General features: G+C 36.6%; 1 protein-coding gene across 1 annotated transcript in view; it reads right to left on the reverse strand.

The window, feature by feature from the left end:
* The window catches only part of ano6 (anoctamin 6), a 53,988-nt gene extending 46,286 nt beyond the window's left edge, over positions 1–7,702 (reverse strand). The window contains exon 1 of the mRNA XM_088923378.1: positions 7,431–7,702. Coding sequence (XP_088779504.1) covers positions 7,431–7,527 — 97 coding nt within the window. The 5' untranslated portion in view covers positions 7,528–7,702. The remainder of the gene's footprint in view (positions 1–7,430) is intronic.
* Between the last annotated feature and the right edge of the window lie 9,366 nt (positions 7,703–17,068).

Below are 17,068 nucleotides of genomic sequence, written 5' to 3' on the forward strand. Positions count from 1 at the left end.
AGCAGCAAATGCAGGTTTTAATAAACCTTTCTGACTTAATAAAATCAAAACTCTTCATATAATCTTTTCAGCTACTGTGAGTGAAGATGTTTTGAACTACAACCACTAACTTCACACTTAAATCTTTCTAGAATCTCACTTAGTAACTGCATGGTCTACAGTTGACAATATTTGCTATGGGTGTTTCTCACCTCAATAGGAAGCCCTACACAGCAGTTTTGCCTGTAGCTGAGTTTAAATAATTGTACTGTAGTAACCATAACGACAGTTCAGACATACAATCAGTGAATTTGTGTTATGTCAAGCCAGGCTTTAGAAAACAATGACCCTCAGGTTGCTGTGTATTAAAATATCCAAAGTATTTTATATGATACTGTACTGTATGAAATACCCATGAAAACACTAAACAACTACAACAAAGCACATATTAAATACACACAAAAAAACAATAACATAAAACATATCAATATGAAAATGCCAGGTTATGCAAGTTTTAAATAAAGTAACAGTAGAGTCTCCGAAAGACTAATATTTTGTTTTAGGTACACACAGCAAGCCACTGTGTAGGGAACAAAGACTGCATTTTGGGACTATCATACAAAAGGTATTAAAGCTAATTTTCCAAAGCAGTGTTTTGTGTAAAACATTTATATGGCTTTTTTGATTCTTAGTATGTCCTTGAAAAGAGACACAAAATTTGTTTTCTCAAAAGCACTGATTTGGTTGGTTTTCAAATGTAAGTTATTTTCATAAGTCTTTGTTCGGATGTAAAGTGTTTTCAAAATATGTTTCTTAAATATTGATAATATCTTGTGAAATGCTTGTGAACACATATATTAAATATTGAATGAACATCATATATATATATTTATATTATTATATAAATATTGAAATGAGTATTTTAAAAAGTGCCTTCATTTCTAAATCACAATCTGTGATCCTGGTCTCTATGCTGTTGCAATCAGTTCATCTCCCACCCATGCTTAGTGCACTTTAAGTAAATAGACAATCTCCTTTCACTAACTTCTAATCACTAAGTTTCCATGATTTTAATTTCAGGAATTAGCTCTAAAGCTTTCATAAAAGAATAAAAGAAGGCGATGGGTTCTGTGGATGTTATCATGTGGTCCTTTTTCAGAAAGGTGAAAGTATTTACAATATATGGCTATTGTTCCAAATTACCATGTAATTAATCTGAAAATACTTCCTCTCTTTAGCAGGGGTTTATAATATAAAACAAGCTCAGAGCAGAGATTTTCAGATAGTGATGCAATGGCATTCCACTTGATTTCCCAATCAAGCCTTTGCAATTTTCCCCACATCTTTTAATCACATCTAGCACTTATTGAAAGATCCTGAGTTACAGGGTTTAGACAATGTAAATTAAGTGGAGATTAAGGAAACCTTATATCTGTTTCTTGAGATAGAACAGTACATTATTGCATTCAAACGCACTACTTCTTCTAAACTTGAAGCGAACCTAAGCCACAATATATAGGGACTATGTATGAGTTTGTGAGGTGACAGGAGCTTACTAATATTTTTTTTATGGGGATTTCGCTGAAGTACAACAACTTTGCTGTACATGATAAAGAATGGGCCTACTTCAACCATACAGTAAGATATGCAAAATCAATCTTACATTTATACAAAAATCCTAAATAAGTACTCACTGCTTGAACTTCATCAAAGTTCCCTCCTGACTCAAAAAAGACTAGGTGGAATAACCAAGTGCTTCATTGCAGAGGTATAAGAAATACAACAACAACAAAAACCGATTTGCAACATAACATTCTATGCATAGTCATTGTAGTCTGATTATCAATGTGTAGGTGACAAGGCATTTATATTTTTTCAACTTGTCATAAATACTGTGCAGATGCTACAAGAGGTTATATGCCAGACTCAAATGCCTTACTTAGTTACCAGTTTTCATTTAAATTTGACATAATTTGTCATGCACAGTCTGTAGTATAACCAGAAACCTTTCTTTAATTAAAACAGAGGTCTTCACCCTGGTCCTGGAGAGCTTCAATGCACCAAGTTTTATAGGTGATCTTTGAGTTATCAATTTCTAAAGGCCTGGAAAAATGTAATCATCATCATCAATCAAATAAAATAATTGTATTCAATTAAGTATTTTAGAGATCATCTATCTATCCATTTTCTAACCACTTTATCCAATACAGAGTAATGGGGAAGCTGAAGCCTATTCTGGGCAGTAACAGGAGCAAGGAAAGATACACTCTGGATGGGACACCAGTCCATCGCAGGGCATACACATACAGTGGTGTGAAAAAGTGTTTGCCCCCTTCCTGATTTCTTATTTTTTTGCATGTTTGTCACACTGAAATGTTTCAGATCATCAAACAAATTGAAATATTAGACAAAGATAACAAAAGTAAGCACAAAATGCAGTTTTTAAATGAAGGTTTTTATTATTAAGGGAAAAAAAATCCAAACCTACATGGCCCTGTGTGAAAAAGTGATTGCCCCCTAAACCTAATAACTGGTTGGGCCACCCTTAGCAGCAACAACTGCAATCAAGCATTTGCGATAACTGGCAATGAGTCTTTTACAGCGCTGTGGAGGAATTTTGGCCCACTCATCTTTGCAGAATTGTTGTAATTCAGCCACATTGGAGGGTTTTTGAGCCTTAACCGCTTTTTTAAGGTCATGCCACAACATCTCAATCGGATTCAGGTCAGGACTTTGACTAGGCCACTCCGAAGTCTTCATTTTGTTTTTCTTAAGCCATTCAGAGGTGGACTTGCTGGTGTGTTTTGGATCATTGTCCTGCTGCAGAACCCAAGTGCGCTTCAGCTTGAGGTCACGAACAGATGGCCGGACATTCTCCTTCAGGATTTTTTGGTAGACAGCAGAATTCATGGTTCCATTTACCACAGCAAGTCTTCCAGGTCCTGAAGCAGCAAAACAGCCCCAGACCTTCACACTACCACCACCATATTTTACTGTTGGTATGATGTTCCTTTTCTGAAATGCTGTGTTACTTTTACGCCAGATGTAATGGGACACACACCTTCCAAAAAGTCCAACTTTTGTCTCGTCAGTCCACAGAGTATTTTCCCAAAAGTCTTGGGGATCATCAAGATGTTTTCTGGCAAAACTGAGACGAGCCTTTATGTTCTTTTTGCTCAGCAGTGGTTTTCGTCTTGGAACTCTGCCATGCAGGCCATTTTTGCCCAGTCTCTTTCTTATGGTGGAGTCATGAACACTGACCTTAACTGAGGCAAGTGAAGCCTGCAGTTCTTTGGATGTTGTTGTGGGGTTTTTGTGACCTCTTGGATGAGACGTCGCTGCGCTCTTGGGGTAATTTTGGTCGGCCGGCCACTCCTGGGAAGGTTCACCACTGTTCCATGTTTTTGCCATTTGTGGATAATGGCTCTCACTGTGGTTCGCTGGAGTCCCAAAGCTTTAGAAATGGCTTTATAACCTTTTCCAGACTGATAAATCTCAATTACTCTGTTTCTCATTTGTTCCTGAATTTGTTTGGATCGCAGCATGATGTCTAGCTTACGAGGATCTTTTGGTCTACTTCACTTTGTCAGGCAGGTCCTATTTAAATGATTTCTTGATTGAGAACAGGTGTGGCAGTAATCAGGCCTGGATGTGGCTAGAGAAATTGATCTCAGCTTTCCAAAGATGTGATAAACCACAGTTGATTTATGTTTTAACAGGGGGGGCAATCACTTTTTCACACAGGGCCATGTAGGTTTGGATTTTTTTTCCCCTTAATAATAAAAACCTCCATTTAAAAACTGCATTTTGTGTTTACTTGTCTTATCTTTGTTTAATATTTCAATTTGTTTGATGATCTGAAACATTTCAGTGTGACAAACATGCAAAAAAATAAGAAATCAGGAAGGGGGCAAACACTTTTTCACACCACTGTATACTCACACCGGGGTCAATATTCCCAGAAACTAATTAATTTACCAGTATGTCTTTGGACAGTAGGAAGAAACTAGAGAACCTGGAGGAAACCCATGTGAACATGGGATAATAATATAATAATAAACTTTATTTTATATAGCGCCTTTAAAGGTGGCTTCTCAAAGCACTTTACAGGATGACAATAACAATAAATAAGAAGACTGCAACAATAAATAAGAAGATTTCACAAGATAGGAGACAATTATAATTACAACAATACAACAATAACGATAGAGGAGACCGTGGAAGGTGGTATTAAGAAGAGCAGAGGGGTGAAGAATGGAACCAGTTAAGTAAAGGCTTTTCTGAAGAAGAAGGTTTTGAGTCTGGATTTGAAGGAGTTTAGAGAAGGTGACTCTCTAATATCCTTGGGCAAAGAGTTCCAGAGCTTGGGGGCATAGCAGGAGAAGGCCCTGTCGCCCATACAATGTAGACGGGCTTGGGGGACAGTAAGGAGGGCAGAATTTGAAGAGCGGAGGTTGCAAGGTGGGGAGTAGGGCGATAAAAGTTCAGACAGGTATTGAGGTGCCAAGCCATGTAAAGCCTTATAGGTGAGCATGAGGATTTTAAAGTCTACGCGGAATTTGACCGGAAGCCAGTGCAAGGACTCCAGGATAGGAGTAATGTGAACACTTGCACTAGACCTGGTCAGGATTCTGGCTGCTGAATTTTGGACATACTGCAGCTTGTTCAGAGTAGATTTAGATACCCCAGGGAGTAGAGCATTGCAGTAGTCAATTCGAGAGAATACAAATATGTTGATCAGCTTTTCAGCCACAGTTAATGATAGCATAGGGCGTAGTCTTGCGATATTTCTAAGGTGAAAAAAAGATGTTTTGACAGTATGCTGTACACGTGGGTCGAATGTTAAGCCAGAATCGAATATAACCCCAAGGTTTTTCAATTTTGATTGAAGCTCAAGTACAGAGCCATCTACAGACAGGGTTACAGGACTGGCTTTACAAAGTTTATGGGGGGTACCAATAAGCATGACTTCAGTCTTGTCACAGTTAAGATGAAGGAAGTTTTGAGTCATCCAAATTTTTATGTCAGAGATGCAATTAGATAGAATAGAGACAGCCACATCAGTGTCGGTTTGGTATGGATGTATATTTGAGTATCGTCAGCGTAAAAATGAATGCTGAGGCCATGTGATCTTAAAAGCTGACCAAGTGGGAACATGTAAATGCTGAAGAGCAAGGGGCCCAGTATTGAGCCCTGAGGAACACCAGACTTGACAAGACCAATTTCAGACCTGTACCCATTGAGAGAGACAAAGTGACAGCGATCAGTGAGGTAAGACTTAAACCATTTGAGGGCAGTGTCAGAGACTCCAAACACAGTCTCGAGACGAGAAAGTAAGATGTTATGGTCAACAGTGTCAAAGGCAGCACTGAGATCAAGAAGGATGAGTATGGAAAGAGAACCAGAATCAGAAACTATTAGGAGATCGTTGGTAACTTTGACTAGGGCGGTTTCTGTGCTGTGAAGGTGAAGTAGGTCTTTGTGTGTTGCAAAACAAAGGGCAAATCATGTAACAACATGTCAACAGATGATTTTTCCAATTCCACCTCCCACTTGCTGTGTTGTGAAACCATCTGCACCAAGGACAATACAGTAAACAAAAGTATGTGTTTAATGTTCTCTGGAAGCTGACTGACTGGAAGTGTGAGATGCAGTACATTTCTAGGTTTTTGCAACTGCATTGTGCCTTCCTATTTGAGAATCTCCAAAACTGATTGAATTAAACTCTACATGACATATTTTTATGTAAACTAAACACCTAATAGATATGTAAGGAATCATATTTTTATCCTGTCAATATAATGCGTTCCTGCAACCATATCACCAGAAAAACAGAACTTTCGCAATTTAAGGACGCTATGTTCCTATGTCATGATTTATGACATAAAATACTTTGCTGGGTTCTGTGTTGGAATGCATTGTACAGCACATTTTCATCCTTAAAAAAACACTATATGTTTAACAATTCAACCTCTTTACCATCTCAATTCACATTAGTAAAGAGATGGCCAGGTCACTGAGTGTCATGCATGACTTGCACACAGGCTGTAGCAGTTACTGAATAACCCTGGGTTAGGAGTCTTCAGAATAATTCCCAATGCCCTAAATCTCACTAGATATTTTGTTAAGCATTGCTCCAAAAAGACTGATCACAAAAAAGTGATCCTGCTACTGTATTCTAGCTAAACTTAATTTATAAAGGTATCCATATACAGTATAATAACGTTTACAGTCCTACCAGATGTTTCTTAAAGAAAAAATCAAGTTATCAAACTCAAAACGCTAAACTGTATGAGAGATATGACTCTAACATGGAACATTTTCTACGGTTTTATCATGCTTATGTCACATACAGTACAGTAGGCAGTTTTGTTTACTACGGTTAGTTGCAGGCTTTAGCCTTCTTGGACTTTGCGATTTTGACTTTCTTCTTGATTATTGAAAATGTCCTTAAATTGGATTGGATTGGATTTCCCATAGTAGTAGATTTAACTTTTTTTATTTACGCGTAAACATTAGTTTCAGCTTGCCTTAAGAAAGTTGAGTCAGAACTTCCCTTAAGAGATAGGGTACACTTAGTTCGAATAAATTTTAAAAAATGTGGAGAAGTACAGATGTGCGTAAGGAATTTGTGACTAAGTGTCTCCCGAGACACGATGGGCCGAAACGTCATTTTAAAAAACCAAAATGGTTATACAATGTAACGCCCGCCCAAAACTCTTCACACAGCGTTTATAAAGGCGATAACACTGTAGGAGATGGAATATTTTAAGCAACGTAAAAGCTGCTTACCAGCTTTTATGGTAAAACATATGTTTTTATTCAAAGGACTAGCAGAAACGCCCTATTTTATAAACGCCATATAAAGCGATTGGCGTGGTTTAACATTGTCTTTAAGTTCCAGGGGCACATTCACGTACAACATGCTTCTCCTGTTAAAAAAAACTAGGCTTCTTCGGAGACATTATTTCAAAACATGTTGGCGTTTATTTTTTTACTTGGAATCGACAACAGTAATTTAACATATAAGAATAACAATTATGTGGTAAGGAACAAGTAGAGATTAATGCTACAATGAAAAAATAACGTGAAAGTAAAAAGTCTTCTTCAGGTGTGTGTGGGGGAAAATAATCGACAATCAAAACATTGTTTTTTGTATTTTTCTTATACTTTTCAGTGCAGAATTATTCACGTTCAACTCGCACGTTAACGCAGCTACTGTACCTACTCTATAATATGGCAGTTCATTGACTAGTAAGTCTTAAAAAATTAACTGAAACTTCATTTTGTATAACCTGAAGCTGACCACTTTATCCCTTCTAATGAAACTATTTTTTGCGTTCTTGCAACCACTCCTGTTACACCCATTCTTATTTCGACAGATTGCTTCGGGGTAAGAACACAATAAACAAACCCTAAAAATCAACAAGTGGACTGACTCCAGAACTTACCCGGTTCGTCTATCATCTCAATATTAACCTCCGGATCTTGCTCAATCTCCGAATCCGAATCCATCTCAAATATTTCGGTTGCATTATCCGTATTCATCTTTGTTAATCCAGTTTTAAAAGAAAATCCAAACAACGGTTAACTGAAACGAGCTCGTCAAGAAGTTTTATGATTTGGGTATTTGCCTTGTCATTAATGCAAACTCAGAATTTGTCTGTTTGCTATGTTTTCTTATTTCAAACCTTATTTGCGAGTCACACAAATGACAGGAACTGTGTAATATCAGTCTCCTCCCAGAATGTAATAGTGTTGCCGCCCTGGAGGTTTTGCTGTACAGTTTTGTTTATCATATAGGTCTAAACAGCACGACAATCCACTTACCACTTTTAATTGCATTTTGATTTTTAACTATTTTTTTCATAACTAATTGTAAATAGGTCATCTTTAATAAAACGGTATGGAATTTTGAAAACCTATCCCTATCGCTTTTGAAATACAGTGTTTTCAGCTCTTTTACTGTATGAGATGCCGGATTGTAATTTATGTGAGTTTAATGGTTGGGGTAAAAATTGGGGTAGCCAAATTTAAATTGGTAGAAATAATTTGTTTTAGAGGTGGTGGCATCATTTTTTAAAAATAAAGTCTTAATTTAACTAAAAAGTTGCTTAATTGGAAAATTAGATTTTTTCCCACTCAAAAATGTGGAATTTTATTTTACATAGGAAATGCAATTGTTAATCTGCAACATGTTTAAGAACTAAGAACAATCAAACAGTTTAAATTAATCCTATTAGTAGTTTAATTTGGGTTTCAATTGTGTAACTGAGAGCTTGGTGTGGTGGAGGCCCAGAATAAGGACTGGAGACCCCTACAGACTCCACAAAAAGTCCCCAGAAGGAAATGAAAGCGTTCATAGTTTTGTTGAGAACACAGCTAGAGGAGTTTATGATTGTGCACTTGTATCAATGACATGTGACAAGTGATGTGAGATTAATCATACTACAGGTCCCTTTAAAATTTCAGAATATATAAGCTTCACCATACCGAAGGCAAAAGAATAACATTGTGACAGCACTGTAAAACACAGTTGCAAAATACTATAGAAATACTGTAGCTGTGCAGATTGGTAATCACAGGGAATGCTTCAAAATGTTGGTACTACCACAATATAACTAAAAACAGTGATAACACAATGTTAAATTGTCTAACTTAATGTATACCATGTAAACCATGTATAAAACACCACCAAGCAATGCCTTTTAAACATTACATTACATTTAATTGAAAATTAATTCATACACTTAATTGAATTAAGAGTGAAATGTAAAAAAAGCAAGCTGCAATTGGAAAAAAAAAGAAACTGATGAATTAATGTCTTATAATTAAAGTCTGTTCAGGATACACTAAATGTATAAGAGAACCTTTATTATGAATGTCTCTTTCAGTTTTATATAACCAGTTATTTCAGACATTGAAAGTAACATCAGGCAGGTACTAGAATTAACCATGTTTATTTCTATTGGCAGGAAAGACATTAGACATTTAGTCATTTATATAATTCAAGTGTTATAGGTAATAAGGAAAGATAAACAATATAAAATATTGGGGAAACAGGGTTTTCTGCATCATATTTACAGTATATTCTTTTGGAATATTTTGGAATGTTTTATATTCTTTATGGAATAGGTGCAATGATTGAAAACTCTCTAATTATTATTATTATTATTATTATTATTATTATTATTATTATTATTAAGACACCTATTCTGCTTCCCAAGCTTAAGAAACACACAAGATGTGCATGATATCAATGATAGTGGTAGATTTATACAATGTGTACAAATGTGGCATTGTTCATCCGTTAAAAAGCATTCTATAGCATTCTGGTATTGTTCCAGTCTTCTGGGTTCAGGTTCTACAGTATATCTTACCATTTGGTCAGATTCATTGTAGGTATGGCCATAGTTTTTATTCCTGTGCTGATGACATCCTGACATTAATCATTGAACTGTTTACCATCATGCTGTTTAGAAAATGGATGCAACTTTTATTTATATCTGAACTCTGAAAAGACCAAAATTATAACTTTGATTGAATGGCTCTTCTTATCTTATCTAAAGAGACATCTTAAGTTTGACAATTTATGATGTTGGCAACATTCAGATTATTTTGTTTGGGAATTTAGATTTTTTTTCTGATCTGCATTTTGTATTGGAAACTCATTTGTCATTTTTCATTCCAGCTTTGCTTTATTGTGAAGTGCCTTCAGATGGTGACTAAAAAGCACTATAAGCAATAAAGATAAATAATAATAATGTATCTACTGTAGCATAAACATGAAATGCTTCACACAGAGATGGTAGATGCATTAGCACATTGGTCCTATCCATAATCTTTTAACAGTATTCTATATTTTATAACCATTCGAGACCTATACAGGGAAGTTCAGGAGAATCATAGGCAAGTCATTGACAAAAATGGATATACTGTACATAATGTAGATGGCATAGTGTATAATATTTCCAAGTTGCAAGAACATCTTTCACTATGGTATGTGCAGTGATCTATTTAAGTCAATTATGTCACTGTGACTTTGTCTCTAACGTGAGCTGTGTAATTGCTTGGACATTACTTGTGAAATTTATTAAAACTCAGTAAGCTACTCATTGAAGAAAAGGATAAAAAGAACAGCAAAGTAACAAACAGTGAGGGATAAAGTAAATGCCATAAAACAAAGATGGCAAAACTTTAGATGATGACAAGAAAATGGTTAACATCCTAAACAAATATTTCACTTGGGCATTCATCAATAAATAAATCTTAGCATTTCTAAGTCTGAACAAAGACAAAGCTCAGTATTAATAATAATAATTGCTTACAATTATATAGCGCTTTTCTGGACACTCCACTCAAAGTGCTTTACAGGTAATGGGGACTCCCCTCCACCACCACCAATGTGCAGCCCCACCGGGATGATGCGATGGCAGCCATAGTGTGCCAGAACGCTCACCACACATCAGCTATTAGTGGGGAGGAGACCAGAGTAATGAAGGCAATTCATAGATGGGGATTATTAGGAGGCCATGATTGGTAAGGGCCAATGGGAAATTTGGCCAGGAGGCCGGAGTTACACCCCTACTCTTTTCGAGAAACACCCTGGGATTTTTAATGACCACAGAGAGTCAGGACCTCGGTTTTATGTCTCATCCGAAGGACGGTGCCTGTTTACAGTATAGTGTCCCCGTCACTATACTGGGGCATTAGGACCTACACAGACCACAGGGTGAGCGCCCCCTGCTGGCCCCACTAACACCTCTTCCAGCAGCAACCTTAGTTTTTCCCAGGAGGTCTCCCATCCAGGTACTGACCAGGCTCACACCTGCCTAGCTTCAGCAGGTTGCCAGTTGTGAGTTGCAGAGTGATATGGCTGCTGGCCAGTATTAATTAAAGATTAGCATAGAAGAAGCACAGGTGCAGCAGATATTGGAAGCACTTAAGATAAACCAGCGATGGTCAAGACCACCTGCAGCCATATCACCCTGCCACTCACAATGGACAATCCACTGAAGCTAAGCAGGTGTGAGGCTGGTCAGTACCTGGATGGAAGATCTCCTGGGGAAAAACGAAGGTTGCTGCTGTTCTCACCACTGATTTATTAGTAATGTTTCTATTCCATGGAGGGTCATCCATGTGCTTTTTTGCAATCCTGAGACGAGCATCAATGTTCTTAGTGAGCAATGATTTCCACCTTGCTACTTTCCTATTAATCCTATTTTACCCAGTGCTTTTCTAAAGGGTATAGTCATGAACACTGACCTTAGACAAGGCGAGAGAGTCATTCAGATCCCTGGATCCCTGGATGTTGTTCTTGGGTTCTTTGTGACTTCCTGGACAATTTTTTGTTGCACTCTTAAAGTGATCTTGGCAGGACGGCCACTCTGCAAAGATTTGCTACTGTCCCAAATCTTCTCCATTTCAAGACTACAGGTATGTCCCTGACTGGGATCAGTGGAGCCCAAGAGCTTTAGAAAATATTTTGTAACCTTTTACAGGTGGATAGGCATCAATTACTTTAATTCTTTTGAGTGGGGTAGATAACGGAATGCAATTATCTGGTGAAAACATTCATACTTGCATACAAAAAGTTTCTGTTAAAGATAAGGGTAAAATAGATAGCAAAATAACACACACAAAACTGGATAGGTTACATAGTCCAGTAATCAGTTCAGTACAGTATTTTTGTATATCATGTAAAATGGAAAATTTGAATGAGTTCAAAATGATAGGCGTTTCCCAGGATACCATTTAGTCAGCAGGAAATGATTCAGTCAGTTTTGTGCATGAAATGGGGTGTGGCCTAATACTTTATGGGCCTTAAAATGTCTATAATGGATAATATAACTGCATTTTCGTTTCATTTTTATCAGCTATTTACTATTATGATTAAAAAATCTAATAATTTCTGTCCTTGTTTTTATGAAAACAGGATAGGCATGCTTGTATTCTGTAAATAATATTGCACAGGATCTAGTACAGTAAGACGGTTTAATTTGTTAGAGAATTTAGGTATCAATGTTTGAATCAAGGCATATGTTGAGAAGCTTTGAACTGAAATAAAGAACATGGCTTTTCAACGATTGTATGGAAATGTTTCTGCTGAATCTCATTGGTCTTCATTTATCATTATATGTGTTCTATCCTAATTCCACATCCATACGCTGTTAGCAGGATTTCATTCATGTTAGATAGCAACCTATCCTTTGACTGTGTTATAACTTTCCAAGTACAAAACTAATTTGAAAATTACAAGGGACTGTTCATACCCAGTCTTATTCTTTGTCTTTTTACAAATAGTTTTTCCAGTTTGCCATACCTGTGAGAAAGTGACGTAGTATGTGAGGTGTTTAACTTATTAAAACCATTACCACTACAGTATATGAACATACTAAGAACTGGTACAAGAAATATTGATAGCACTTCAAAATGCTATTTTCACTGTATGGAATAGAAACATTACTAATAAATCAGTGGTGAGAACATTGCTCACATCGATTTACTCTTGAAGGAATGTTCTATGGATAAAATAGTCAGAAACTGGAGCTGTTCAGGCTACATACCTGCTGTTATCTCTGGGGAAGACCAAACACAGCATTTCACAATAAGAAGCTTATACCAGCTGTCAAGCATGATGGTGGTAGTGGTGGTCTGAGAATGCTTTGTAGCCTTTGTAGCCTCAGGACCTTGGCCAGTTGACATAATTGAAAAAAGCCAGCAAATATTACCAATTAGGTAGATAGATTTGGTAGTTAGTAGTTAATTGAAATAAGGCGTTCATTCAACTGTTTCTTGAAAGAATCCAGACTCCCACAATGCATCAGGTGATGAAGTGCCTCCTGTCCTTGGTTTAAAAAGCAGTTCCATATACTTTCCACTTGTGTTCTCTGGTTAGAAAATATAGGTATTTACCTTCATTTACAGCATATGGGAAAAGCTACTAAGCCTCCCTTTTTGGTGTTAGAAATAATGGTGCTAAACTTTTGATACAGAATACAATGCTTTAAATGGCATCCTGTAAGACGATTTCACTGCCTTACATGTTTATATTTTATCACTTTTTATTTCATACCAATATCTTTTAATGCTATATTGTATAATACTTAATATTGTTAAATCTAAGCAGCACCAATAAAAGTCACGTCAAGCAGGTATGTGCATGTCTTATATTCTGTAGTATTTCAGAACCCATAATAAACGTTCATACATTTTTCAGGTGAAAATATAATCTTTGATAATATGTGAAAAATGTGACAAAAATAGAATATTTGCTGTGACACATACACTGCTAATGTTGTTTGATTATTCTGAAGAGTGTGCATATCCAGATTATTGCATGAGTGTCAACATGTGAATCGTGCCAGACAAAAAGCTGTTTTAAAACAGTCTTATTGACTTTGAAGATAGAGGAAGTTATAATTGACAGTAGAAAAAAGAAAAACGGTCTGCACTATTAATTATGACACAAGACACTGAAAGAAGGAGAAAATTAAAAAGGCAACCTGCTGCCAGCTGCAAGAGTATATGAGCGTCAGTGACTGAAAGTGAGCAGTAGAATTTTCTCATTAAAGCCTGGAGTAGATGGAGTAAGGTCGTACGGATTTTTAAAAATCTTTTCATGTTCTACAGACAAGTTAATGTACATCTCACTTGTTTTTTATAATTAGATAAGCCCTAATTATCTATTTTACTTTAACTCCAACATTTACATTTCCCAGTTGTTAATACACTATAGCAGAACAAACATCCCCTCATTCCAGCATGGATGCGCAAATAAGGAAATTACATACTTTCATTTAAAATTTCCACTGCCAGAGTCATCTGCCATTTATTCCCACATTTTTTTCCACCTTGAGCCTGATTGTGTTCACAGCAGAATAAACATCAACCAGATATGAGCGGCTCCTACAAGGGTATGCAGGCTCTTATTCTAAAAGACAACCCCTTAGCAACATTCTCACCTTGTGCCTGTCACAGCCTGAACTTTTTTTTCATTCACGCTGCTGAATGCTGTCGATGGCGATGATAATGTTCTTTGGAGTTGTGCAAATACTGTAGAATGTGTTTAGCAGCAGCCCTCAAAGATGGATAATTTTGCAGAAAGCATTGGCTGTTCTCTGCATAGCTTGTCAGGTACACGTTGGTCTACTTGGGTAGACAGTGTGAAGCCATTTGTGGCACACCTTACAGGGATAAAGAAAGCTCTTTAACTTGTGCAGGAGTTGTAACAGCCGAGACTTGTTCGGATCTAGAAGGCATTCAGACCTATCTGAATACGTTTGAGTCCATTCTTATGGCTTTCATTTGGTTTAAAGTCCTCACACTGATAAACTTCAGAAGCACAGTCCTGCAAGCCAGAGACACCTCACTTGATGGTGAGGTTGAGAATGTCTATGGCCTCATTGAAGACCTGAAACAATTAAGAGACAACTGGGATTTTATCTTGGCTGAAAGCAAGATTGTTGCTGAGAGCTGTGACGTGGACTCATTATTAACATTGGTTGAGAAAAGACATAAACGGACGAAAAGACTTCCAGATGTGACAACAGCGGAAGTAGAAGACTGCAGTCCAGAAGATCACCTCAAACATATCATTTTTTACTGTTCTGAATTGCGTCATTGGAAACATGACGATGCGTTACAAAGCTGCAGAGAACCTGGAGGCATTGTGTGGTGTGCTGAGGAAGTACCGATGTACGAATAAAGAAGACGTGCAGCAAGGCCAGAATACTTGTTGAGAAATAAGCGTTGACATATCAGAAGAGTTAGTGAATGAACTTGAACACCTGAGAACAATTCATGTTGCCAATCTTGGGCACTTGGGCACACCATTAGAATTATTAAACAGCCTTCACCACATGAAAATTGTCACATTGTTCCCAAACATAAACGTATCTTCTGCACACCTTTGGTTACTGTTGTGCAAGCAGAACGTTCACTCAGCACTCTGGCCAGAGTAAAAAATGTTTTGCAGTTAACAATGTGTCAAGATCGACTAAGCAATTTAGGAACACTGGCAGTGGAGGCCCACCTCGCCAGAACATTTTGACAGAGTCTTAGGAACTTTTCACAAATCGTAAAGCACACAAAGCCCCACTGTTGTATTTTGTATGAATGGTACTGTCCTGCAGTGCTGTGCTTTTAATTTAAGTATTGTTTGCGTAGTAATTTTAACATGGTACTGCCATGAGTTATAAGCACAATGCACAACTTTTGATTAGGTATGTATCCCAAAAACTATGTCAAAATTGTGGCTTTGTATGTGAGATTTTCTTCATTAAAAATCTCAGTCAAGCTTTTTTTTCAGTTGCAAATGTATTGATTTCATGTAATATAACCTATGATTTGATCAGTTACAGGTAAAATGCAGACCCTTTAAATGAAACACAATGCTTGCAAACATTATTAGGGAGCAAATCTGTCTCGTAACCACTGTGTAAAGCTTAATAATATAATCTAGAAAAACAAAAGTAGTTATGAAACAGCAAGACTATTAAAATTATTTTATTTACTGTACTAAGAGTGATGTCTGTTATAGCTCATAATGCTATAAATCTATATGTATATACCCACAATTTTCATGTAATGTCTTGCTATAAATGGATAACTGTTTTTAAGTAAGACATTGTTGCTAATGAAAATTTTGGAAACACATTTTTCCTTCACTAAAAAAGGAACAGTATGAGTAATAATTTAGAATGCTTTGACCAGTACCACCAGTGTATGTCATCTGGGTGGGATTACAGTGGAATTAGTTCACTTTTCTTGATCTGCCCTGGCTTCAGCAGTCTCTGAAAAATTGATCCTTAGTAGTTTATTGACCTCGATTAATACCATATGTAATATAAGTCAGGGGCAAGCTGTGAGAGGATTTAATTTGGGCTATTATCTGCTAAAATGCAGTACATCGATAACTGGTGATTGATGATTTTTGTTGGAAAACAGGGAAATTCCGATTTCATTAAGAGTAAAAGCTGAAGAGTGCTTAAAATTATCACTAGGGGGCAGTGTGCATCAAGGGAACGTTACAACCCACATCTACTGAAGTCTCCACAGCAATTATTGTCAACCATGGATATGTACTCTAAATCATTTGAAAATCATTTTTGGCATTCATTGTGTATTTCTAAGTACACAACCTTGTTATTTGGTATTTGGCAAGCTTTGCTGCCAATTTCAAACAAAAAGCCTGCCAGTAAAATACTGTATAACATCATAACTGCAGATGCAGTAGAAGTAGGTTTATGAGTTAATTTATTTATTTTTCAGGTGTTCCAAGTCCTGGATGTCTGATTTAAACATCACTTCACTTTTGGATTGATGTACACTTTATAGCACTTCCTTTAAGTTTCAAATTCCAAATGATATCCAAAAAGAAAAAAATAGAGAGAGAATCGTGTTGAATAGTCTCTAAAGCCAGTACTGGTTATTATTTTAGATGTGTTTTTACTTCTTTAAGAAGTTTATTTGCATTAAAAACTACTTTAAAATAAAGCCAATAATACCTTTTGGATTGGTAGTATTTTACGTGTCAAGGTCCCCTGAGCAACCAACCAAAAGGGGAGATATTCCACAGTATATACAGTGCCTTCCAACGGAATGTGAACAGTGAGATCTAAACTGGGATTCTCACAATGAACTGTAATAATAATTTCTTGATACAACTTCAAGGTATGAAGGTCAACGTTTTGTTTGCAGTTTTCAGAAGAGTGAGACAGCAGAATTCCATAAGCTATATTGCGAAATGTAAAACTTTCCTCAGTCAGAAGAACAGAAAAGCCATATCAGAAATTGTTTGTACAAAGATGAGCCAGGAGATATTTGGGAATATTTATGAACAGATGGAAACAAGATCAACCATTACCAAAGCAATGGTAGGAACTGCAGATGCTCCAAAGAACAGGATGTCATCTGTGAAGCATGGTGGAGGTACAGTACAGTATTGTCCTGGCCAGGGCATGTACTGTATGTTAACCCCAATTCATCATCAACAATAATAAGAATAAAAATAATGCTGACTTATTCATTTTACATACATATTTTGACACCTTATGAAGAAAAAAATGCTTCCATACTTATTGCTTAG

The sequence above is a fragment of the Atractosteus spatula genome, chromosome 8, assembly GCF_055471065.1.
Source record: "Atractosteus spatula isolate fAtrSpa1 chromosome 8, fAtrSpa1.hap1, whole genome shotgun sequence".
NCBI lineage: Eukaryota > Metazoa > Chordata > Actinopteri > Semionotiformes > Lepisosteidae > Atractosteus > Atractosteus spatula.